The 27,359-nt window shown below is 39.9% G+C and overlaps 1 protein-coding gene across 3 annotated transcripts in view; it reads left to right on the top strand.

Annotated features, from left to right (window-relative positions):
* Nucleotides 1-27,359, top strand: part of cdc14ab (cell division cycle 14Ab) — a 128,487-nt gene extending 101,128 nt beyond the window's left edge. For 2 of the 3 annotated variants that reach the window (XM_067990585.1, XM_067990586.1), the window contains 5 exons: nucleotides 9,591-9,706; nucleotides 14,261-14,308; nucleotides 15,944-16,069; nucleotides 18,018-18,336; nucleotides 25,308-27,359. In XM_067990585.1, the coding sequence (XP_067846686.1) occupies nucleotides 9,591-9,706; nucleotides 14,261-14,308; nucleotides 15,944-16,069; nucleotides 18,018-18,336; nucleotides 25,308-25,337 (639 nt within the window). In that variant the 3' untranslated portion in view covers nucleotides 25,338-27,359. The remainder of the gene's footprint in view (nucleotides 1-9,590; nucleotides 9,707-14,260; nucleotides 14,309-15,943; nucleotides 16,070-18,017; nucleotides 18,337-25,307) is intronic. The other variant, XM_067990587.1, reaches the window with a different exon arrangement.

The raw sequence follows: 27,359 nt of genomic DNA, 5'->3' as shown, positions 1-27,359 counted from the left end.
GGTCTGGATGGATTGCATCCGTGAATATTAAAAGAAGTTAGGGAGGAGATAGCAGAGGCACTATTCCATGTATATCAAAAATCATTAGGAAAGGGAATAGTGTCAGAAGACTGGAGGACAGCTAATGTATTACGATATTTAAAAATTCCAGGGAACTATAGACCAGTTAATTTAACGTCTGTGGTAGGAAAGATAATGGAAACTTTACTCAAAAGATGTAATAGAAAAACATCTAGAGAACGAAAATATAATAAAGAATAGTCAGCACGGATTTCAAAAGGGAAAGTCATGCTTGACCAACCTAATTGAATTCTTTGAAGAAGTAACAGAAAGAGTAGACCAGGCTATTGCAGCAGATGTAATATATTTGGATTTTCAAAAGGCCGTCGATAAGGTACCGCACAGTAGACTCATGACTACGGTCAGAGCATGTGGAGTCAGGGGACAGGTAGCCAAATGGATAGCAAGTTGGCAATAAAACTGAAAACACAGGAGGAGGTATGGGTAGCTACTCAGACTGGTAATAAGTGGGAAGGGGTGTTCCACAGGGATCACTGTTGGGACCACTGTTCACAATTTACATTAACGATTTGGATTTGGGAATTGGAAGTACAACTTCAAAATTTGCAGACGGCGCTTGGGGGGCGCAGTTAATACAAAGGAAGAAAGCGTCAAAATGCAAGAGAACATTAATAAACTTGCAGAACAGGCGTGCAGTTGGCAAATTAATTTCATTATGGATAAGTGTGAGGTGGTGCAATTTGGTAGGAAGAATGAGACCACATACTGCTTCGATAATCTAAATGGGATAGAGGAGCAAAGGGGTCCAGGGGTACAGATACATAAATCACTAAAAGTAGCAACGCAGTTAATACGTCCATTTAAAAAAAATTTTTAAAAAGCAAATCAGGCACTGGGGTTCATTTCTAGAGGGATAGAATTGAAAAGCGAAGAAGTTATGTTAAATTTGTCTAGCACCTTGGTTACACCACACTTGGAGTATTGTGCACAGTTCGGGTCTCCATATTATAGAAAGGATATAGAGGATGCAAAAAAGATTCACAAGGATGATACCAGAACTGAGAGAATATCCTTATCAGGAAAGGCTGAACAGGCTTGGGACCCTTTTCTCTAGAAAAGAGAGGCTGAGGGGTGATCTGATAGAGGTCTTTAAAATAATAGGCATTGTCCTTTTTGAATTTGGTGAAACCAGCAGCACAAATTCAGGATCAGACAAATTCAAACAGACAAAAGTTACATCAAAACTACAGCACAGAAACAGGCCATCCGGCCCAACTGTGGTGAAGGTTCTCCCACAGTCCTGTTAGATAGGGAGTTCTAGGATTTTGACCCAACGACGACGAAGGAACAGGGATAGATTTCCAAGTCAGGATGGTGTGTGTCTTGGAGGGGAATGTGCAGGTGGTGATGTTCCCATGCACCTGCTGCCTTTGTCCTTCTAGGTGGTACACACTGCAGCTACAGTGCAGTGATGGAGGAGGGAGTGAGTGTTTAGGGTGGTGGATGGGGTGCCAATCAAGTGGACTGCTTTATCCTGGATGGTGTCAAGCTTCTTGAGTGTTTTTGGAGCTGCATTCATCCAGGCAAGTGGAGAGTATTCCATGGCACTCCTGACTTGTGCCTTGTAGATGGTGGAAAGGCTTTGGGGAGTTAAGAGGTGAGTCACTCGCTGCGGAATACCCAGCCTCTGACCTGCTCTTGTAGCCACAGTATTTATGTGGATGGTCCAGTTTAGTTTCTGGTCAGTGGTGACCCCCAGGATGTTGATGGTGGGGGATTCGGTGATGGTAATGCCGTTGAATGTCAAGGGGAGGTGGTTGGACTCTCTCTTGTTGGAGGTGGTCATTGCCTGGCACTTGTCTGGTGCAAATGTTACTTGCCATTTATGAGCCCAAGCCTGGATGTTGTCCAGGTCTTGCTGCATGCGGGCATGGACTGCTTCATTATCTGAGGGGTTGTGAATGGAACTGAACACTATGCAATCATCAACAAACATCCCCATTTCTGACCTTATGATGGAGGGAAGGTCATTGATGAAGCAGCTGAAGATGGTTGGTCCTAGGACGCTGCCTTGAGGAACTCCTGCAGCAATGTCCTGGGGCTGAGATGATTGGCCTCCAACAAGCACTACCATCTTCCTTTCTGCTAGGTATAACTCCAACCACTGGAGAGTTTTCCCCCTGATTCCCATTGACTTCAATTTCACTAGGGCTCCTTGGCGCCACACTCGGTCAATTTCTGCCTTGATGTCAAGGGCAGTCACTCTCACCTCACCTCTGGAATTCAGCTCTTTTGTCCATGTTTGGACCAAGGCTGTAATGAGCTCTAGAGCCGAGTGGTCCTGGCAGAACCCAAACTGGTTATTGGTGAGTAAGTGCTGCTTGATAGCACTGTCGACAACACCTTCCGTCACTTTGATGATTGAGAGTAGACTGATGGGGCAGTAATTGGCCGGATTGGATTTGTCCTGCTTTTTGTGGACAGGACATACCTGGGCAATTTTCCACATTGTCAGGTAGATGCCGGTGTTGTAGCTGTACTGGAACAGCTTGGCTAGAGGCGTGGCTAGTTCTGGAGCACATGTCTTCAGCACTACAGCCGGGATGTTGTCAGGGCCCATAGCCTTTCCTGTATCCAGTGCACTGAGCTGTTTCTTGATATCATGTGAAATTAATCGAATTGGCTGAAGACTGGCTTCTGTGATGGTTGGAATTCGAGAGGAGGCCGAGATGGATCATCCACTTGACACTTCTGGCTGAAGGCAAATACTTCAGCCTTGTCTTTTGCACTCACATGCTTGGCTCTGCTATCATTGAGGATGGGAATGTTCACGGAGCCTCCTCCTCCCATTAGTTGTTTAATTGTCCACCACCATTCACGACTGGATGTGGCAGGACTGCAAAGCTTTGATCTGATCCATTTTTTGTGGGATTGCTTAGCTCTGTGAATAGCAGGCTACTTCAGTTGTTTAGCATGCATGTAGTTCTGTGTTGTAGCTTCACCAGGTTGGCATCTCATTTTTAGGTATGCCTGATGCTGCTCCTGGCATGTTCTACACTCCTCATTGAACCAGGGTTGATCCCCTGGCTTGTTGATAATGGTAGAGTGAGGTATATGCCGGGCCATGAGGTTACAGATTGTGCTGGAATACAATTCTGTTGCTGCTGATGGCCCGCAGCACCTCATGGATGCCCAGTTTTGAGCTGCTAGATCTGTTCTGAATTGATCCCATTTAGCACGGTGGTAGTGCCACACAAGACGTTGGATAGTGTCCTCAGTGTGAAGATGGGACTTCATCTCCACAAGGACTGTGCGGTGGTCTCCTACCAATACTATCATGGACAGATGCATCTGTGACAGGTAGATTGATGAGGACGAGGTCAAGTCAATTTTTTCCCCCGTGTTTGTTCTGTCACCACCTGCCGCAGGCCCAGTCTGGCAGCTGTGTCCTTCAGGGCTCAGCCAGCTCAGTGAGTAGTAGTGCTACCGAGCCACATTTGGTGATGGACATTGTAGTCCCCCACCCAGAGTAAATTCTGTGCTCTTGGTACCCTCAGTGCTTCCTCCAAGTAGTGCTCAACATGGAGGAGGACTGACTCATCAGCTGAGGGAGGACGGTAGGTGGTGATCAGCAGGAGTTTTCCTTGCCCATATTACGCCAGCTCAAATTTTTACCCTAGTTGTTCCATTGACTTAACCAGGTAAACTTCAATGTTCAGTTACCTGTTTTTTTTTCTTCATTATCGGAATGTGGGCATAGCTGGCACGGCCAGCGTTTATTGTCCACGTCTAGTTGTCCTGAGAAGGTGGTGGTGTACTGCCTTCTTGATTAGCTTTAAAAATAACAGCCTCTGGAATGCCTTATCAGACAATCAGGGATTGGATTATTTAAGAGGGTCGTAGGTTAAAAACAAACGATAGAATGGGGAGAAACCTAGAAATGTGAATAAATTATTAAAAATAAAGAAAGAAGTAACTTGTACTAAATATTTGTGAGAAATGATGCAACGTTAAAAGTGGTAAATGTAAAAGTTTGCTGGGGAGTGGGGAAAAGGGAAGCAAGACAGAGCAGAAGTAGTCTTTAAGCATTTTTATTTAAAATTGTTATTTAAAATGTTTTCAAAATGTATTTATTAGTGCAAGTAGATCTCCTGTGGTATTACTCATGGTGAATCAGAAGATGCACTGAAGTGTAGTAGGAAGTAAGTGTGAAGCTTACAGGACATGCATACAGTGTAAGACTTTTAATATATTAGGTGAATAAAGCTACTCCTGCCATTTGAGTAGCATTGTTATTGTAACGGGGGTCAGCACCAATGTGACTTGAAATCAATTTTTAAAAGCCTTAAAGCTGCTGGCGGTCTAAGGAGTGAATTTTGTTTTCCACCCACATGAGCTAACAAGCATGTATCACATGCTAGTTTGAGCCACGTACATGGTATAAATAGAGGATGTGTCACTGTAGCTATGACATGTGATTAGACTGAGTGTTAAAGAATGAAATGCAGCATAATTTGTACACTTAGTATTTATACTCAAGAAGTGGTTTTGCTTTCTCCCCATTTCAATGTCTGGTTGTGATTATCAGGTCAAAATGTTTTTGTATGGTAAATTTGCATCCGCTCTGATCAAAATTGTTTACACTCTAAATTTCCATCCTTGGAAGTTCACAGAAGAGGCTTTAATTTCCTTTCTTTTCGTTCAATTCAGACTTTGGTTTTCAGAGATCATAAGAATTTTTATAAATAAGAAATGGTCATTTGGTTTCATTTTAAACAACCCCGACCTACAACAAATACTTGTATTCATTAGGTACCTTCAACATCCCAAGTTGCATTCAGAGAGAAGAAACGGGCACTGAGCAGAAGAGGATTTGGGGAAGGTGGCTGAAAATGTAGTCAAAGGTTTTGAGTCATTTGAAGTTGAGGACGGAAGTAGCAGGGCAGAATGGTTTAGGAAGAGTTCCATTGAGTAAAGCGGAAAGGATTGAAGGCTCTTGCATCGAGGGAGGAGATCATCATAGAAAGCTAGTATTGGAGGACCAGAGGATGAGGTGGGACATGGAACTGGAGGAGGTTGCAAAGGTAGTGTGAGGCAAGGTCATGAAGGAATTTGAAAACTAGGAGGATGATAATGATTTCAAAACATGAGGAGTGGGTGGAGGTCAGTGAAGGCGGGTGATGGGAGAAAGTGGAATTATGCAGCCAGGATGTGAACAGCAGAATTTGGGCTGAGTTGGCATTTATGTAGCTTGAAGTTTGGGAGAATGCTGACTGATAAGGACCTTGAAAAAGTTGAGCCTGGAGATCACAAAAGGGTTTTGGCTGCAGTGGGGATGAGGTAAAGGCAGAGATGGCTGATTCAAAGATGGAAATAAGCGAGCATCTGCGGTTTGAAGCTCATTTCAGGGTAGAACAAGATCCAACGTTGCACCCAGTCAGATTCAACCAGAGCAGACAGCTAGGGAGGAGTCTGGAGCAAGGGTAGAGGTTTTGGTGGGAGCTGAACAGGACAGCTTTGGTTTTGCCTGATGGTGAATGTTCATCCAGAACTTGGTTGAATATGGAATCTTATAGACTAGAATACCAGGCCTTAGCCATTAGCCTTTTTGATTATTTTCTGTTCCTGTCCATGACATTTTAATGATCTATGTCCATGGACCCCTAGGTCTCTCTGGACCCTCCGCTGTTTTGAGCTTTACACCATTTAGAAAGCACTCTGATCTATCCTTTTCAGGTCCAACGTGGATGACCTCACACTTGCCTACATTGAAATCCATTTGCCACAGTTTGCCCATTCACTTAATCTATTAATACCTCACTGTAATTTTATGATTCCATCTACTCTGCTTACATGCTGCCTATCTTTGTGTCATCAGCAAACTTGGATATATGGTTCTCTATCCCGTCATCTAAGTCGTTAATAAATGCAGTAAATAGTTGAGGCCCCAACACAGATCCCTGTGGGACACCACTAGTCACATCCTGCCAACTTGAGTATCTGCCTATTATCCCTACTCTGTCTCCTGCCGCTCAGCCAGTTTCCTAACCATGTCAACAATTTGCCCTCAACTAAAGTTGAAGCTCATGGAATTAACAGTCTCATATGAGGGACTTTACCTAATGCCTTCTGGAAGTCCATATAAACAACATCCATAGACATTCCGCTGCCCACTACTTTAGTCACCTCTTGAAAAAATTCAATCAGGTTTGTCAGGTATGACCTACCCTTTACAAATCCATGCTGGCTGTCTGATCAGCTGAAAATTTTCAAGGTGTTCAGAAACTCTATTCTTAATTATATACTAGTAATTTCCTGACAACAGATGATAGGCTAACTGGTCTATAATTCCCTGGTTTCCCCCTCACCTTTCTTAAATAGCGGCGTGACATGTGCAATTTTCCAATCTAAAGGAACAGTTCCTGAATCGAGAGAACTTTGCAGAAGTCCTGACTATAATCTTCCAATGTTCTCACCTACTTCCTTTAAAACCCTGGGGTGGAAACCATCTGGTCCTGAGGATTTGTTACTCTTTAGTGCCATTATTTTCTTCATTGCTGTTAACTTGCTTACATTAATTTTGGTGAGTCCCCGTCCTTGATTCAAAATTAGTTTCCTTGGGGTGTCCCGCTTGGTGTGTCTAGCTCCCATTGTCAACCTCATGCTTTCTGTCATGCTCATTGTTTCTTGCTTGTGCTTTGTCTATATCAGGGGTGTTAAACTCAATTTATATGGTGGGCCTGATCAGAGATCCTGGCACTTGGCATGAGCCACATTCAGCAAAAGGTATTTGGACACAGAGATAGAAATTGGTGTGTGTTTTGCTCGTTTTTTGGGCATGAAATGAGTGTAGTGAATGCCAATTTCTGGGCGCACTTGCACCTAACCTGCACCGGTGGCATGGCCAGCGCCATATTGGTTCTTACTGTTTTTAGGTGCACTTGGCTATCAAAAATCAGTTTAGGTTCAATTTAAATATGCAAAAAAAGGTCCTGTGCCTGTTTCAGGACCCTTCTGCAAAATACGCGAAAAACTAGGCGGAGCATGTGCCGTCCAAGCACAGACTAATATTTCCCTAGTCTCCCTCTGTCCCTTGAGAGTCCAACCGCGACCCCCACCTCCCCCCCTTTCCCAGTCTCTCTCCCCTAGCCCTGAACCCCAATCTTGCGACCCTTATTTCCTAGTCTCCCTCTCTTTCCTCCCTCCCTCCCCCCCCCCCCCCCCACCCCAAGCCACCATCTCCTAACCCCTATTCCCCAGTGTCCGTTTCTCCCCCAGTCCCCTGTCACTCTCCCCTTGCCCCAGGTCTCAATATCCTTTTCACTAGTCTCTCTTCACTCTCTACCAGTTCAGCCCAACCCAATCCCTCACCTCTCCCTGCTCAGTGTCTCTCTCCCCTTTCGTTGCAGGTCACCCCTAAGCAGGTGCTGGCCCTCTGTGCCCGGGGGAGGGTGTTGTCATGGAGCCAGGTGGCTGCTGCTGCGGCATGTAATGTAAAAGGTGGAATTCTTCTGGCTGTTAAAAGCAGTGTCTGGGCGATTCATGTCCCGTTCCAGGAGATACTGCAATCCTAAGCACAGCAGACCATGGGCCAGCTAAAAGTGGTTCTGTGAGCCGGATGCAGCCACAGGCCGTACATCAGACACCCCTGGTCTATATCTTAAAACAAACAAGGTTGTATAAGCATTTATTTGTCACATTTCAAAGCATCACATTTGGATCTGATTGACTCAAATAAAAATTTTGTAAAACACTAACAAATTCGAAATGAATAGGTATGGAATGTATCAATCGAGGTGCAGGAAGGGCGAAATAAGAAATGCCAATCTAGAAGCATCAGTCAGCAAACGGCTTTCAGTTTTTAAAAAAAGAGTAACCAGTTAAAATCTACTATAATCTTGTATTGTCACTAGCCAGAGGGCTAACACTAAAAATAAGGTTTCTAATACAAGCACAAAAAAATTACAACAGTAATTCATATCTTTAAACTGACCAATATCGTGCACACAACTCCTAGACTACATGATAAAGTCGCCTCCCTTAGTTTAATACAGGAATGAACAGAGGATGTAGCATGCAAACAGGAAAATGTGGCTTGCTGTGTGAATGGCCAATCTTGCAGTTGCATACATATATATTTTTTTAATTCATAAACACATCCTGATTTTCGGAATGGACAATAAAAAATCCAGTTTCCACATACAGCTTTCTGATTGGAAATTTGATTGGTTGGGGACAGGGAGCAAATATTCTCAGAGCAGCTGTCATCATTCAGCATTTCCAGGTGGTGTTCCCCAGGGATCTGCACTGAGGCCTCAGCTTTTCACCATCTATATTAATGACTCAGATGAAGGAATAGAGAGTTATGCATCCATGTTTGCATTTGACGCTAAGTTAAGAGGCACAGTAAGTTGTGTAGATGGTAGCAGGAAGTTACAGAGGGACATAGAAAGACTGAGTGGGCAAAACTGTGGTAGATGGAGTTCAATGTGAGGTTATTAGCATTAGATCTGAGAAAGACAAATTGGTGAGTGACTAGGAGCTGTGGAGGAGCAAAGTGATTTAGGTGTCCATGAACACATCACTAAAAACTAGTGCAGAGGTACAAAAAGTAATCAAAAAGGCTAATGGAATGTTGGCCTTCATATCCAGGGGTTGGAATGCAAAAGTGAAGAAGTGATGCTTTTGTTGTATGCAGCCTTGATCAGACCCCATTTGGGTAACGCACCTCAGGTAAGATATATTGGTCTAGGAAGGGGTGAAGTGCAGATTTACCAAAATGATACTAGGGCTTAAAGGGTTAAATGATGAGGACAGGTTGCATAAACTAGGTTTGTATTCCCTTGAGTTTAGAAAGTTGAAGGGTGATCTAATAGAGATCTTCAAAATGATAAAATCATTTGATAGGGTAAATACAGATACTGCTGGGGGAAATCCAGAACAAGAGGGGATCATTTTAAAATCAAAGCTTGAGTGAACTCATGAAGCACTTGTTCACACAAAGGGTAGTGAAAATCTGGAACTCTTCCTCCAAAAGGCTGTAGATGCTGGGTTGATTGTAATTTTCAAGACTGACATCAATAAATTTTTGTTAGGTAAGGGCATCAAGGGAAATGAAGTAAAGGCAGGTAAATAGGATTTGCGGTACAGACCGGCCATGATCTAACTGAATGACAGAATGGGCTCGAGGGGCTGAATGGAATACTCGTATTCTTTTATTCCCAGAGTTAAACCGTTCAAGCCTTCTCTTTCAAGGCCTTCCCCCACTCTCCCATGCCATGCTTCAGTCCCTGGTGTTATTCCATCATAACTGCAGTCCAGAACCCAGACTGCCTGTGAGCAATGCCACAAGAGATCAGCTAGTAGGATAAAAATGTCAAGTGTCCTACTGACTTGTGGGGTACTCCAATTATCTGTTTGGTACATACTTTACTTCTCTTTCCCCCCCACCCCTTTCCAGCACCGTTCAGTAGCTTCTTACTTTAACTTAAAAGATTATGGTTTTTTTGCTTTTAAAACTACTCCCACAAAATGTAAAGCAGCACCCAATATTTCTTTTTTCTTTAAAGAACAATTATGCAGAAGATGGAATCCCAGCAACGACAAATTATATGACTCAGGGAGACAAACTTCGTGCCTTAAAAAGTAGGAGACAACCACGATCAGCAACAACAGGAGCATTAAGGTAATGTATTAATGAATTGTAGATGAAAAAAGAACGGTCAATAAAATTCTTGAAGTGGAAGTAAAATGAGGAATTTTTAGGGAAGAATTTTAAAGACATTTTGTCCAAATGTCTTGTTGCCATTTGTAACTAACTTGCTACCTCACCTGTAGAGTTTGGAGCAGCTTTTCAATGCTGTCAAAAGCATAAATTTTGGTGTTAAATATGAAGTGATCAATATTCTTGTATATGAAAAAAATTAGTGGAATGTAAAACTGTTTCTTTAATCAAACCAATATTGTCTGTAAATATCTAATAGCTAGATTTAGGTATGATGGTTTCAACTTTAATATGCTCTGACTTGTAGAATTACTGCAATTTAAATCTAAGTTTTATATTTCTAGTTCACAATTAAAAGCAGTGAAGTAGCTAACCTTCTTAGTTTTAAATGCATTTTTACACTGTTTTTGCAATGCATGATACAAAAGTTTTGATGCCTTTAAATTACAACTGAGGCAATGCTGCAGATTTGGAAACTCTATCAGATAGCCCTGTAAGGTTTTTTTTTGTCTTTCTATTCTGGTACACAAAGCTCCTTGAGATAATTGAACTTTGACATACTCTAGTTTATTTAAATCTCTGGCCCTGGGATGCTACATTTAGCCTTCCTTAAGTTTTTTCTGTTTAGTTGGCTGTAAACTAGTTGACTGATAGCATTACTATACAAAGATACTTCAAATTGTTTATGTATAAATGTTGAAACTAAAAGCCTTATTCTCTGCATAAAGCATAAAAGAAAAAGATAACACATGGTTTGATGGAACAAATTATGTTGTACTTTTGGATGCCCTTTCCAATGATCTCAAATAGGAATAGTCCTGATCTGTCTTTTGGCTTTATTTTTCTTGAGTTTTCGTACCTCTGATCTGAACATTGATTTGTGTAACAATGTTTTGTCTGATCAATGTGACAGAAAATGCCTTCTATTTCAATCACCAACTATATTGGTTGTTATCTCTACAACAGATTTTAGAGTAGACCCAAAAAAGGAGACAGCCCTGCAAGGGGTACAGAATTGAAGGTTCCAGCTGTAGGTAGTGACTTTAATACCAGGAAAGCCAACCAGTGTTCAAAGTAGCCCACAGATCTTCTCTTTCCACTCTGGAACAAATACATTTTAAGAAAACCTGGTTGGCACCATATTTACTCGAAGTATTGCTTCTGCAGGATACAAATAACAAGCTGGGCACAGACACCCCAGCTGAGTCTCCACAGAGGGCCATTTGTACATGGTTTTTCAGATTTATGGGGAGGGTTGCACAATAGAATCAGAATTTTGGGGGCCTATTAGTCAAAGTGCAGCTCTCAGTCACACAACTGATGCTTTAAAGCCATATTAGATATACAGAGATTTTTTTGTGTGTGTGTGTGGGAACAAGATCTGCTGCAATGATCACAGGTAAGACTCAGGATCTTTTAAGTTATTGATCGAAGAACACATCTATCTTTTTCCCTTCCCCACCCCAGAAAAAAGTTAATGATTTCAGGATTTTGATATTTTAGTTGGTATGCAATTTTTATGCATGAAATGAAGCTCAATAGATTTGAACTACAGTAAAACCTGTACAAATGGACACCTCCAACAAACGGATACTTATTCACAGTCCCAAATAACTTACATTGTAATAAATACAAGCTGCATCTTGAAACCACAGACACTCGCAAATTACGAACTACGGACAGCTTTCAATGCACCAAGTCCATTTGCAACTTAAAATGCGGGACACACAGGTAAGCGTGAGGCCGCAGTGGGCGAAAGAAACGGGGCTTTTGGGAAATGGAGATTTCTTTATCCAGCATTTAAAGCGGCAGAGAAAGGACTCCATCTCTGGAATTGAATGCTTTCACAGCTCTATCCCAGGAATAGAGCAGCTTCTCTACCGCTATGGATGCTGGGTAAACTACTCCAGTGGCTGTTGGAGAAGCCTCTGGCTCGGTGACATCATCCGGAGAGAGCCGCAACCTCATGGAGTACAGTCTGGAGGAGGCTGGAGAGTCAGCAATGGGTGGGGTGGGGGGAGCGGGGTCTCCATCTCTGAAATAGGAGGGGACCCTCAGTTGCCCCTCTGCCCCACCCTCTGTTTCACCTGCTCACGGGTGGCCTCCTGGTTCTTGGAACTTGTCGCACAACAGCTGCTGGCGTGAAGACATGAGCAAAAGTAGTCAACTACAGGAGACCCAACCTTTTATAATGTAAATGCAATAACATTTATAGAAGTCATGTGGTCAAACCTCCAAGAATGCCTCCAACCAGAATTGGCGGGAGGGAGGGGGTCCAAGGGAGGGGTCTGTAGACATTAATCCCCCCCAATTTGGCTGGGATCTCCGGCCCTACAGCAGCCCCCTCACCCTGTGCAGGCTGCCAATGTGGCAGATCCCAGGATCAGGACATCCCTCCATCAATGGAAAAGGACCCTGGGATGGCAATGAACTGGGAAAGCCAAGAAAATGAACTGAAATCACATCCTACTGGCAGGCATCCAGAATAAAGCATGCTCCCAGGTGAGGGCATAAAAAAGAATGAACGCTGCAGGAGATACAGCCAATCCCGGGATATTTGGCTCATCTGGTTTACTGTACATACAATGACCATTTTGAAAATAAGGATATCTGCAAATGAAGGACACTAGATGCAAATCCCTTAGGTGTCCCTAATATACAGGATTTACTATATTTGCACTTAAACACACTATATATTTAAAAAAAACACTTTTTTAAAAAAAGGGGAAAAATCTGAACAACTTGATTGACACAGATGGAATGAATTGCTTTTTATAGTTACACATTCTGGTTAATGGATATGTTTTTCTCTGTAACCCACTTAATATAACTAGCATTCCACACATTGTTAGCTTTAATTGCTTGCCCAACAATTCTTTTGTCTACAGATGGCTAGGGATCAACAAAGTTGCCTCTTTGGAGTTTGGTGTTTAAATAGTAGCAGCCTATTGTATCTATATTCAAGAAGTCATTGATATACTTAAGAAATTCATTACCCTTGGCATGGGTGGGTAGCATCAGTGCACTGGCTCCCTACATTCACTTAGCTAAAATCATCTCCCCATATCCTGACAGTAGAATCTTAAGAGCTACATTTTCGTGGGTCTGCATTTCTATCTTGGGGACAATGGATCTAGTTTTAGCAATGTTAAAATGAGGATGCTCAATGATGCCTCTTATGATCCAAACTAAATAAGTACCAGTGTAAAACCACCCATATAGAAGATATTGGGCTCAATCCCTGGTCTGTGCTAAGTTGTACTGAGCCATACAGACTAGAAAGACTTTGGTTGAATCCTTCATCTGTGCTGAGTTAGCTGATCTCAGTCAGGGCAACAGGTGGGGTGCTTCAGTTGACCCAAGTGTCCCCTGGCTGGCAAGGGTTCCTACTTTTGATTGCTCTCTAATGACCATTGCTGGAAAGTGCACACCACTATTACGAAAGCACGGCACTAGGCTCAGCAATGATACCCTACATGGTCAAATAGCCTGCAGATGCTCTCTGTCTATGCTTACACATGAAACATTGACATTTGAATAAGGGACATCACTAACAGTACATTCAAAACTGTACTTAAAAGGCTTGACATCAATTTGAGTATAATGAAGGTAGGATTGATATTGTGTGTGCACGTAGACGCTGATGGATGTGTTGTGGATGAGAATGATGCCGTGGAGAGGCTTTACACATAAATGATCAGGTCCATGATGTTGTGTACTCAATATTAGGAGTGGCTACCATGATGATCTATGAGCCTAATTAACCATTACAGGGGTTTTGACCACAAGAATAAGAAACAGAAAGAACATCTAATTTAAGATGGGCAGAAACATGAATAATTCTACCACTTAGATAAATGCTCCTAAAAGTTTTGATACCGCTTCCTGGTGAAGTGGTTGCTACTTTCCTGTACCATTTGGCACTTAAAACAAATGCAGTTACTTAAAAATATCATCTGTTCCAGGGAAAGTGTGTGCACATGTACTATTGAATGATAGTCATTGGCTTTGTTAATATGCAGCTGCTGCTACACAAAGATATGAGCATCTTGTTATTTTTTTTAAAAAAAGCTTTAGTTCATTTTTGCCTGTTTCATCTTGCTCCCTGAAGTAGGGTTGCACTTTTTTTTAGAAATAATTAAGTTACTATTTGCATAAAGAAGCACAATTGAAGTGGAAATGGTGATGTCATTCTCTATCCTTAACATGTTTGCTAATGTTTCTTCAAAGGTGACTACTGCGTGCATTACAGTGATCAAAGAATTGTTTTTAGTGTATTTTCAAAGCTGATTAAACTAATGCAGTTAAGTGATTTGCCAGAGACTAATGAGCAGCAGCTCTCATTTCCTGTTTGTAAGAATAAAATTGGAACAAAGCAATGCTATTGTAACATAGATCTGGATTTTTATTTTTTGAATGTTTATTATTCTAAACATTGATTTAAACATAAATTTATCAACTGATGTAATTTAAAATGGCTCATTTTAATTATTATTAATGTTTGTTATTTTAAAGGTTAGATGATGTGAAAATTCATTCACGATCTCCATCACAACCGTTCAGGTAAGTAGATGTATTTTATATTTGTAATTTTTCTAGTTTAAATACATTTTTAAATGATTATGATGCAGATAAATATGAAAATTAGCTGGTTTTGGATGCCACTTATAAATTATGGGAAGGTTTGAAACTGCACAACTGATTACTTTTTTTTAAAAAAGTAAATAAACTAGTAGCATCACTATAACTGGACAAAAATAACTAATTAAATTTCTATTTCTCCTACAAGTTATGTAAAGATACCTTTTGTGTATGGTTATGTGTACCTCGGCAATATTTGCAGGTTATATTTCAGGAAAAAGTGAACACCAACTTGAACACAGACTTTCCCTACAATCCAGGTCTTGGTGCACAGTTTGCTTGTTGTATTGCATTGACCCTTAGTTTGCAAAGGGCCAAATGTGATCCATTCTACTGAAACCTACACAAGGGGGAAGACAGAGTGATGTGAGGTCACGTCAACAGCAACAACTTGAATTTATATAGCGCTTTTAACGTAAGAAAGTGTCCCGAGGTGCTTCACGAGCATAATCAGACAAAAGTTGGCATTGAACCAAAGAAGGAGCTATTAGGAGGGGTAACTAAAAACTTGGTCAAAGAGGCAGGTTTTAAGGAAGGTCTTGAGAGAGGCGGAGAGATTTAGGGAGGTAATTCCAGTGTTTGGACCCTATAAAGCTGAAGGCATGGCCATCAATGGTGGGGCGAAGGGAATGGGGGATGACCAAGAGGCCAGAGTTGGAGGAACGCAGAATTCTTGGAGGGTTGCAGGGCTGGAGGACGTTATAGAGATAGGGAAAGGTGAGGCCATGAAAGGATTTGAGCACAAGGATGAAAATTTTAAAATCAAGGTGTTTGTAAACCCGGAGCCGATGTAAGTCAGTGAACACGGGCGATGGGTGAGTGGGATTTGGTGCAGGTTAGGATATGGGCAGCAGAGTTTTGGATGAGATCCAAGTTTATGGAGGGTGGAAGATGGGAGGCTGGCCGGGAAAGCATCGGAATAGTCGAGTCAGGAGGTAATAGAAGAATGGATAAGATCTCTAGTTTTGGCTTCATTCACTGCCTTTCTCAGCCAGTACAGTTATGATGAGTTTGCTGCATGGTAAATTGGAGGCTCAAATTGCCTTTTTACTACTCTTCATAATGTTTTTTGTTAGCTTTTCCCACCAATCTCTGGTCTGTTAGTTGGAGGTGACTTCTGTGGGATCCTGGTAACTTGCTATTCTACTGAGATTATCTTAAGTTTTTTTTAAAAGCTTGAGTTGAGTTCTGCTGAAATTGCTAACACCTGTATTTTTCCTATAAGTTTAATAGTTCTAGTGGGTCTGCCTCAAGCTCAAGTTAGAATTTTGGAAATTCCATGTAATGCTTCTCCAACAGATTGACTTTCACTTTTCATGACTTTTACTGCTGCATTGACGGAACATTTAAAAATATGATTCAACTAATATAACAATCTTACTGGAAAAACTTGGTGTTTTCTTGTAATGGTTACATTATGATAAAGATCATGTGAGTTATCCTTAAGTTTAGTTTTAGGAAATAAGTGCAGCATTGAATCATACAGTAAATATTGTCAGCTCATTGCTTTACTATGGTAATTCAAGGCTGTTTAATTTTGTGGCCATGTTTTAACAGAGTCAATTCTTCAAGTACTAGCCAAGGATCAATGTCACCTCTGAAATCTTCAAAGATCTCAATGAATTATGCAAGTCCTAGAAGAATTAACAGAAGCCCCATACCCATGAACAGTAATCTAAAAAGGTGAAGTTTTTTGTTCATAGAGATTACATTTTTAAAAATGCAGTCTCAAACTTTTAGGTACATTATACAGGAACTAAAAATATTTTGTCTTCCCTTTATCTAAATACAATTAAATTTACATTCCATTCAAGATGAATTTTTTTTGTTACCTGAAAAATTAATGCTTGTTCCATGGCATTCAGCTTTGCTCTTTTAAGTATGCTTTAGAAATATTTTAGCTACTGAAAGATTTGTTACTATGGAATATTGGTGTAGCACTGGGTTATGCACCATCCAGTGGTGAGCCAAATAGAGCAGAAAGATTTCAGGTTCAATCCCTGGTCTCTGTGCTCTACCCAGACATGGCACAACATTTTACCTTAGTTTCCCAAGCTTGAATGGGTGGTGGAAGAAGGAATTGAGAAGCCAGAATTCCTGCTACTGATGCTGTCCAGTCATTCTGTGTATACCAGGTGAGGGCATAATTAAGTTGAGCTGCAGTAGTCCAAGTGGCAAATTGACAGCCTGCACTCATCAAGGCTCACATGTAGAGGCTACTTTGGCAAGGTACCATAGGACAGGAAGTTCCAGGAAGACTGCAGTTGAGGATTAAAAGGGAATAAAGAAAAGCACCAGAAGATTAATTTACAATCCCAGCACTGACCTTAGCTCAAATAGTTTCCAGTACATTTTTCAATCACCCCTGCCACTGTTTAAACATTCATATTGATAAAATTTTATATTTATACACCTTATTGCTTCTCAACATCTCAAAGCACTTAACATACAATAAATTACTTTTGAAGTATGGTTACTGTTATTGTGTGGGCAAGATTTATATAAACATGTTCTATTACAAAATTTGTGCACAAGTAGGCTTAGATTTGTACAACCTCTTTTAGGGGGAGGAAGTTGTTTGTTGTTCATCATCTAGTCACAAGGGAGTTGGCCAAATGGGATGGGGAAGATCACTCATTGCCACTATCCCTCCAGAGGCTTTCAGTGATCTGGTTTTCCCTTTCTCTTCTCTCCCTGCCCACTCCCCACATACTGCATATAAAAAACTGAAATACACTTCCAGAATTAAACACATGTAAAATTCTGAAAGTATAGTTCAATTTTTTTCTCTCATTGTCAACAGCAGTTTCACCATGGAAGTTTCTGAATCATTGATTTATTGATCCATCTGCAAAGCTTTATTTTTGTAAAGTTTAGATGTCAGTTTCACTTTTTGAGAACTTTCAAGTTTACAAAAGTAATCGGTGTCAGCTTCCAGACTCTCATTAAGGTTTTCATTTTTTGCTTGAAGCTTATTGGGTAAAATCTGTTTGTTTGGTCAGTCCCTTACTCCAGTTGACCTGATTTTGGCTTTGGTCAGTAGTCCCCAATTTGAACATTGTGCCCTGGGCTTTTCTGTGACCAGTAGCAGCATTTCAGCTGTTCAGCTCACAATTTGTGGACTCTTGCTGTACTAATCTCAGCATCTTTTCTGTGAGTATTAAGGAAAATTGCAACAATAAAATCCAAATCATCTATAGGATATGTTTTTTAATTTCTAAACTTTGTTTTTCCCTTAAATGATGTTCATGCAAGATGCAACAGTTTTCTTACAACAAGATGGATTTACTGTGACAAGCTGTGTTTCTTATTAATGTATGAATGGCTGTCATTGACTTTTTCTAGAAAATGCATTTTAGTAATTGAGTTGTCGTAATGTGACAGTTAAATGGTAAGATTTAATACTTAATAATGTATTAGTGACCTGCATGTATAGTTATTGATCTTACTGATTACACTTGTAAGAGCCTAAAATGTTAGTGAATAAATTTAATGAGACCACTTTTTAGCATGCAAAAGTACATTTCAAAGTTTTTTCCATATGCATGGCATTTTTGTTTCATCATAATCGCATGTTTATTCTCCATGTACATTATGTCCTGTTTCCCCATTGTGTCTGTTTTCCATTTAGCTTCTCCATAAACTCCAGGCTAGGCAGTTCACTAGGGAATATCTATGCTGCCCCTGATGAAACTGAGAGCGCTGTGACACCAACGCCTAGGACAGGTTTTACACCTGGTTTTTCCTCCAACCAGCTGTATAGCAGCTCGCAGCTTCCTGCGAGATATTACCATGAACTGAACAACAACTACCACAGCAAATGCAACAGTGGCACTACTTGCAATGTCCCCATCAATTCTTATACCAGCCCGAAGGATGATTACAGCTATAGAACCACCTACAGTGGCCTCGGTCCTGCTACCATGCGATACCTAAGCCGTTCTCACCCCGTAAGTTTACGTGCTCATGTGCTTTCAGAGCTGTCATAAAGGGTGTTTATCTTTTTGCCACTTATTGAGGTAAATCTCACTGTATCAAACATAATTGTATTGAGGGTAAAAATGTGCTTACATCAAAATTTTATAAGGAATATGTTTGTTGGAATTCCCAGGACTGTGGTGAGTTAACTAATCTCAGCCAAAACAGCAGTAGGGGTACTATAAATGACCAAAATTTCCACTCCTGATTATTGTCCAGTGACTACTGCTGGAAGTGTGGCGATCAGTCAGGACAGAATTGGGCTCAGCTGTGATTCCTCTGAAGTCAAATAGCTTGCTAACACTCATCAGAGAGGCTCACTCATGAGTGAGATATGGAGGACTTCTGAAATCCATGTAAGTGCACCCCGGTAGGAGTTGATGCCTTTGGGAGAATGGACAAAATTGGTGATGGGCTGTTCAGGATAAGGATTAATAGTTCTACTTCTCTTAGACAATTTATTCTGCTTGGCTTCAATTATTTCTGACTATCTCACTATCACAGTTGTAGCTTTATTTCACAGTATTTTAGAACTTGTTTTTAATAAGAGAGAAATTAAATTACACTTTTCTCCATTTAAACAGAGTAACTGCAGGGTAGTGTTAGGCACCCAAGCAATACACACACAATTTAATTGAGATATTTGTGTTGTACATTCTGCCTCGAGAAGCTGTTTTAGACAATTGTCTTTGCAGATTGAAGATCAAGCATGACAGTCTAAATGTACTAACTGGATGCAAATAGGTTTGCTGAGACCCACTCAATTCAAGAAAAAAGAAATAACTTGCATAAAATTGGCCTTTTACAGTGTTGAGCTGTCTCCTGCAGATGTAGTTCTGATTGAAGGAAAATGTATGCTACTCATTTTCAGGGAACTATGGTTGCCAGAGTGATTATACGGCAGTAATCAAATCTTGGATTAACCATTTCAAGCAAATATCTCAAATTATGTGAGCTGGAATGGTTTGACAAACTGAACTTCAAAAATATATCACTATCTTCAAATCATTCCATATGTACTACAAATATATAAAATATAGGGTGGTCAGTTTGTCAGTTCATGATGCTGTGGAATATTGTTCCCAAGATTAAGTGCAACATTACTGCAGATTAAGTAGTGACCAGCAGTTGATTACTGGGAAGTCGTAATACTGTTAGGATTTCGTACATGTTCTGGACCATGTGTTTTCTTGTGTTACATTACTTTGTTCTTCCTCATTCATTTTTCCACAAATAAAAGCAATGCATTATTCATTTGTTTTAAGCCTCCAACTTCATGGTAGACATGTGATCTATGGTCTCCCCTGTGTATAAAGCTTATGGCTTCACACCTCAGTTTGTTCTTTATCACAATTATGAGCTGCAGAAATTTTTCCACAAATTCCACTTGCTGTTATGTTATCACAATTTATCATGCTTGTTATCTAGTAACTTATTAGGCTTTTGAAAATGTAATTTGTGAAGATGCTTGTACTTTGCTTTTCATGCATTACAGCCTCTGTTCGAGTAGGAGTTGAAGACAATTATTCAGAGTGATTGGAAGTGGGTAGTGGTGACCCTCAGGGTTCAGTTCTGAGGGACCACTTCTATTCACTGGCCTGGGGTTTCCACATGATTTCCGTCTAGATAACAACTTAATTTGGGTGGAACCAAATGAAATAGTCCTAAATAACAAGGAATTTTAAACGTTAGTGAGTTACGTCCATAACCACTTTATACTGGAGTATCCATGATCTTTTACACTGGTCAAAAGTCCCTTCGCCCGAAGCATTCCCCTCACACAAAACTGGCCATGCCCTCAGGTCGGAAAGGCGAGTTTCCGCTGATTGCGCCGATTTGCGGTCGGGGGGGGGTGGTCTCATTACATTGCACCCAGATACTCCGATGCACAGGCACCCGTGGTCACATGAATCCAGCGTTAATCATCTGACCTGTAGTGACCAGCACTCAATTGAAGCCACTGATCCAGGTCTGTTTCTCCTGCTGCAACAATTAGTTTAAATTCAGTCTAAGATTAGTTTAAATTCAGTCAATTGATCTTGCCTTAGTACACAAGACCTGTGACCAGCAGTCAATTGAAGAGAGATATGATCTCTCTTATGATCTACAGCCTCACTCTGAAGGGGACATTTTTTTCCCTTGCCTTTTATATCCCACCCAGCATCTTGAGGCCCATTCGCCCTGTTCCCGTTGCTTGATTACACTGATTCATGGGAGATTTTACGTTCAGGCTTATGCTAATGAGTTTGCGCGGAAACTTCAGCATGACTTCACCTCAGCATAACTGGCGTGGTGTCCAGTGCATTCTGGGCACATTTTCCTGATAAAACCCCTAGAGGAAACTCCAGGTCACTATGTACATCAATGATTTGAACATCGGCCAAGAGGGAGTGGTATTGAAATTTGCCCATGATACCAAAATAGGGAGGTATAGGTAATTCTTTAGAACACCAAAAGAAACTGCAAATTGATGTTCAGATGGGGAAGGGGCTAAAAAATGGCAGGTTGAAATCAATGGCAGTGAGTGTGAGGTGATGCATTTTGGTTTAAAAAAAATAAGAGCAGTAATTATACTCTGAAGTACTCTGAATTATACTCTTGGTGCTATGGAAGAGTAGAGATTTGGGGATACATGTTCACAGGCAGCACCGTGAGTTTGTAAGGCTATAAAAATGCTAATAGAATTCAAGATTTTAACTCTAGGTATAGAATATAAAAGCCAAGAGGCAATGATGAACCTTTATAAAACCTTAAGACCTCAGAGTACTATGTGCAGTATTGGGTTCCACACTATAAAAAGGATATTGAGAGGGCAATGCAGATTCACTAGGATGTAACCTGATATGAGGAAATCAAATACAAATAAAGACTTGGAAAAATTATTCTTTTTCATTATTACAATGCAGATTACGGGGCGATATAATAGAAGTTTTTATAATTATGAAAGGATGGGATAAGTAGGCAGAATCAGAATCATCGTGGGGATTTCAATTTCCCCCAAATAAATGCAAAGGGGTTGAGTTTTTAAGTGTGTACAAGACTCCTTTCTGACTCAATATGCAAGAAGCCCAACAAGGGAGGAAGCACTACTAGACTTAGTAATGGGAAATGAACTGGAGCAGATAAGAGAAGTAAGCGTGGGAGAACATCTAGGGAGTAGTGATCACAATATAACAAGGTTTAAGATAATGATTGAGAGAGAGATAGCTAGTACAAAAAACAAAGTGATAGATTGGAAAAAAAAGTCAACTGTGAGAGAATGAGAATAGAGCTAATGGAAGTAAACTGGAGAAAAATATTGGCAGACAAGGAGGTAGAACAACAGTGGATAATATTTAAAGTAGAGTTAAGGAGAAATATATTCCACTAAAAAATTAGAACAAACTAGCCAAGAATGAGATGCAATGAATAAATAGAGGTGAGAATACAATTGAATCTAAAGAAAAAGGCATATTCAAAGTACATAAAAAATAAAAGGGAGGATGATGAAATCAAATATAATGAGCTTAGGACAGAGATAAAAAGAATTAGGAAGGCAAAGAGAAAATATGAAATTAAAATATAAAAAGAAATAAAGTATTCTATAGGCAGATAAATAACAAAACAAGAATTAAGATAAGGATAAGGCTACTATGGGATGAGCAAGATAAACTCACAGGAAATGATACTTTATTGGCTGTAAAGTGCTTTGGGACGTCCTGAGGTTGTGAAGAGCGCTATATAAATGCTTGTCTTGTCTTGTCTTTCTTTTCATGATACTGAAATGGCAGGGATACTGAATTGATATTTTGTCTCAGTTTTCACTGAATAAGCTGACTGCTGAAATAGCACTAATTGAAAAGATCAAGAGGGATATTCCAACAGTTAAGATGGAAAGAAACTTCAGAACAAGAACAGCTTGCTCTTTGCCATGACGTGCCCTGTTGGAGCTGTTCCCTATTGGTGGTTGTTGCTTTCTTCTGCTGGCCTGGAGCGGTTATTCCAATGGTCACTTTGACCACGATGACTGCCCCTTTTTCCATAAAATGTTGCTGATGTTTCCATGGTGCTGAAGCCTGTGGTACCCACCATTTTAGCAAATAAGCAAGAAAGTAAATCCCACACAATGATCAAAAAACACTTGCGCACTCTGCTTTTTGTCTTACCATTTTACCAACAAATGCACAAAAAGGTTAAAAGTACACATGCATACGCCATGCGAATGAGTATTGAGATCACATGCCACATGATGGTGTCTATTACTCTTTTTATTTACTAATCAAAAATGCAATTAAACACATCTGGATTCCAATTTGCCACGTGGTTAGTGGCTAACATATTGGACAACACTACTTTATAGATTACACCTGTTACAATATGGCATGAAATCTTTCACTCATTCAGTAATGTTTACTTGAAACTTGAACTTTGTCAGGCCATATCTGTGTTCTTTTCATTTTCTCACTTGCATAACTAACTCTCTGTGCAGAGTGTGAAATAGCTGTCTTGTCACTGGTCCAACCATCCAGATAAATGCTAAGACCATCTCTGAGGATTTTTCTAAACTTTTGTGCTAATTTATTGTTGGAGAGTGTGCATGTGTTACCTTCCCCTGCATACTTCCTTTATAGAAGTTACTATTTGCTTTGTAGAACCTTTGCTTCCTGTACTAAAAATATGCTTCCAGGACTAAAAATGGCTGAAAGTTGAGGCAGCCTTTTGGTTTGTTCGGCAGTAAGACCTTGGGTAATTCCATTACCAAACAATATCTAATTAAATAGGTTATAGGATTTGTTTCAATGATCAATGTCTACAGGTGAAGACTCATTCTACTTATTCCACGACCACCTCACTGCTAAATAGGTGAAGAGTTTCTGTTGGCTCTATCTGCAAGGCAGCAACGTAGAGTTATCTTATCACTTCCACAAAGCATTGTCATCTGTTAGCTCATTTCTGTGGTTCCAGTTGGGCTCAACTTTCCCACTTATTGTACTACTTCAGTAGAATTCATTTATATGTAAGAGAATGAGAAGGAATGTTAATTATCTATCTTCGTAATTTTTCTCATGCTTTTTGTTACATGTTTGGGTTTTTGCATTTGCTATATTCCTTCTGTTCAGCATCACTGCACACTCCCATGGGCAGACCTTTTGTGACTTTACTTGGCCAATAGCTACATAGGCTTAGCAATACCCAGAGATCAAACAAAGAACTGTACTAAGGTTTACTTGATGTATTATGTGCTGCCACATGTTGTCCTTGACTGGTAGACAGAAGAATAACCATCAGGCTATGGTTCAGGCTATAAAACTAGACAAGTTTATTGAACATAAAACCTGTAAATGAGTGCACCCAATACAAATGAAACACTTGCAATAATTACAAACTTTAATATTCTCCTTTATGTTAAAGACTTCTCTTGTGCTAATTCTCAACGTAAAATTGACCAGTGAAAAACGGTTGCTACTTATGTAGCTATACTGTACCATGGAGCCCTTTGTAGATTTGTACCCCTGATAGCCTTAGTGAACTGAATGCAGGTAGCAAGTGCACAATCAGAAGCTCCTGGCTACAGAGCTTGTCCTTCAGTCCTTCAAAGGGACTACCAAGAATCATGGCCTCCCTCCCCACCAACCCCCCTGCCCCCTGCCCCCTGCCCCGACTCACATCTTCACCTTAGAAATAGCAGTCAGTCAAACAAAAGTCTTTGACATCCTAGGCAATCTTTTTAATCAAGGGGAATGGTTGAATTGAATAACTTGACCCCTTTGAGAAGCCAACTATTGATGAACCTGTGATTGCAGAAAATTAACACTTGTGCAAACAGCTTGCAGAGACGGGGCACTAACCAATTTTAATCCTGTGCGCTGATACCAGCAAGAAATAGATAATCCATAGACTTGACAAAAATGCTTATTTTTGATCAGACTTTGACTGTAAATAGTTTATTTGCATATACTTGGAGGATAAACTGCATTCAATGAATGAGGAAGCGAAGCAAAACTGTTCCTGTTTAAGAGGAAGTTGTTGCTTTTAAGATTTAATCATTGATGAATATGACGACGTAGCTTAGAATCACTGAAGATGCAGTGAAGCTCTCGTTGCTTATATTTAGATTTATTTACAAAGGATGTACATAACTAGTAGATGTAACTAAAGTAACAAGATCCACTTAATTAGTATTCTGTCTTACCCCTCCTCCTTCTCATTATTCTTCCTTTCCCCTTCTCTGCTGAAAGTATTGACTCCTTGCTGGGGTATGATTCCACAGTTGTCACGTGCCCCCCAGAGTACCCAAGCAGCCATGTGAGACTGGATGCTGAGTATCAATATGTTATTTGACTATGATGTGGAGATGCCGGTGATGGACTGGGGTTGACAATTGTAAACAATTTTACAACACCAAGTTATAGTCCAACAAATTTATTTTAAATTTCACAAGCTTCCGGAGGCTTGTGAAATTTAAAATAAATTTGTTGGACTATAACTTGGTGTTGTAAAATTGTTTACAATTATTTGACTATGGGGATATCAAAGCAGAGCCCTATCTTTTCCTAAACCTTATCTAACATCTATTGATGTGCACCTCCAGCAGAGAATGTTGAATGACTCAGGAGCAGGAACTATTCTCTTCTTCACCCCCCCCCCCCCCCCCAACCCCGACTCTGCCAACAATTCCATTCAGGGCACAAAGGCTGATTTACAGCACCCCTACCACTTAACCTGGCTGAGAGTTAACAGCGCCAGGGATAAAACATTGGACCTTCCTGTATGAGTTTAGCTACTCACTGAGCAATAAGGAGAGCCACTAACATTCTTGATGTTTATTCTTAAGAGTTGACTGCGTCTGTTTTTATGTACAGTACATTGGTTTTGTTGGAACACTATAGGCTGCTTTTAAGTTTTCCTATAACATCCGATGTAAATTTAAATGTTCTTAGCTGAGGTTATTTTTCTTTTGCAGTCACTTCAATCTGAATATGTTCAGTACTAAAGCATCACTACTTCGCTGAAAATGGAAAATGTTGTGGCTGAAAAAGCAAGGAAACTGAAGTGAAGACTATTCTTCCTGGCCTAGAAACTAGGCAACCTTAATGTTTAAGGATTTGTAAAGGGCCAGTAATTGCTGCATTGCATTGGCAATACTTTGAGAAAGACTTTTCTGCCTTCATGACTGCAGCTTGCATCCAGTATTGGGAGCTGATAAATCAAAAGTATTGCTAAACTACAAGATTTCAGTTAATGACCAATTCTTATCTTTTTGCTGCACTATTATTTATGCGAATTTAACCAACATGAGCTAACCAGTGATGCCTGGCAGCTGAATAGCTGCAAATAAGGCAAGACTTTATAACTTTGGGTTCTTATAAAGAACCCTGGAACATTCTAAATAAAAGATAAGCTTTGGGCATATGGTAACCCTCTACAATGCTTTTGTTATGCTTAATGAGCCATTTAAAAGGTGCATTATAGCAAGGGGCATGTAGAGAGAGATGGTTCTATACCTCTTCCACAGCCGTAAATAGCAACCCAGTAGCTGTAGCAGTGGAGACTTAGTTTCTCAACTCCAGGAGATGCAAGTTTGAGTTCCAGTTTCAGCCGTCACCTGCCCTTCCCTGCGCCCATATTGGGTGATTGTCACCAGTTCTGGCCAAGTTGCTTAACGGAGCATCGAGTGTCAACAATGTGCTCTATCTTGTGCCTGGAGAAGTGCTGTGATCAGCTTACAGAAGCATTAATGGTGGCTGTGAGGAAGTCCATTGTCCAAACCGCTGCAATCTTCAGGCATGTAAGGGAAACCCAGTGATGAGAGGCACTGGAATGGAAGGAAGGATGGGGTTTAAAGTAGGAAAGAAAATTAAATCTGGGAGACATAAACAATGATCCCAAATTAGATGGTCAGAAATTACAGTGAAGGCTTATTCTATTCGAATATTTTTAGGAGAGCACCAGAATAAGAACACAAAATATTACATATTAAACAAATTTCTAATGTAATTACAAGACAGTTATTTACAGTTTTTATTGAAATAAGCTGATTTTACAACTCCTACTTTAAAGGATAAGACCTGGTACTGTTTTGAACTGTGCATTTCTAATATAAAAATCACTTAAAACAAATGTAAATGTACTGCTGTGAGTTTTAATGTAAGGTGTGAAATTTGACACTTGTATGCAAAGTCAACTTAGATTTATTTTTTGTTCCAAGGCCAGTTTTATAAAATTTTAATTATTTTTCACTTTGAAAGTTACATATTTGGTATCCTAAGTAAAAGTATTGTGCTTGCCCTGTTCATCCCAGATGTTCTAATGTATTAGTTTCAGTGCTTTACTAAAAGCACCATTCAGGTAATGGCAATATAATTCAAAAGTAACTTTAATCCTCCCTTTTTGAACTGTATAATTCACAATATGAAAGTTGTTTTTGACAGGATTGTAAAATTTTTTCAATAGTAGAAGGCTTATAAATGAAATGTCCATATTCAGAAATAAATGACTTTAATTGATAGAGACGCAGCTATTTGTAAAGATACTTAAGAAAAATCCATTAAACTGGTGTTTCAAACCAACCAGATGGTAAGTCAGGATGTGTAGGGCAAAGCCTTTGATTTTTAAAAAATATCTAAGTGTTTTAAAGAAATATTTTGTAAATGAACTCAAGCTAAATCTTGTTTGTAGTGTTTTCAATATATTAAAAACTATTTTTAATATAATTGCAGCTGTCAAAGGAATCATTGTGGAGAGTTTGTTTATAGTATACTTTCTCAAATTGTAACTTGTGTGCTGTTTAAAATGATGGTTGTACATTTTAACAGTATATGTGGGCCAGCAGAAATGTATTGTCAAGATTCTACCTCTTGAAAAGATATGTTTGGAAGATATAGAGCTTAAAAGTGCATATATTTTTCATGCCGTGTATGAAGGAGTTTTTAAAATGTTTATGCTTAACTTCCTAACTATAGGCCAGTTTTTTTTAATTGTAACCAAATAATTAAAGTTTCATTTCAAATATTGA

The sequence above is a fragment of the Heptranchias perlo genome, chromosome 9, assembly GCF_035084215.1.
Source record: "Heptranchias perlo isolate sHepPer1 chromosome 9, sHepPer1.hap1, whole genome shotgun sequence".
NCBI classification, from domain to species: domain Eukaryota; kingdom Metazoa; phylum Chordata; class Chondrichthyes; order Hexanchiformes; family Hexanchidae; genus Heptranchias; species Heptranchias perlo.
The sequence above is the reverse complement of the archived record's forward strand: the minus strand, read 5'-3'. Positions and strand labels throughout refer to the sequence as shown.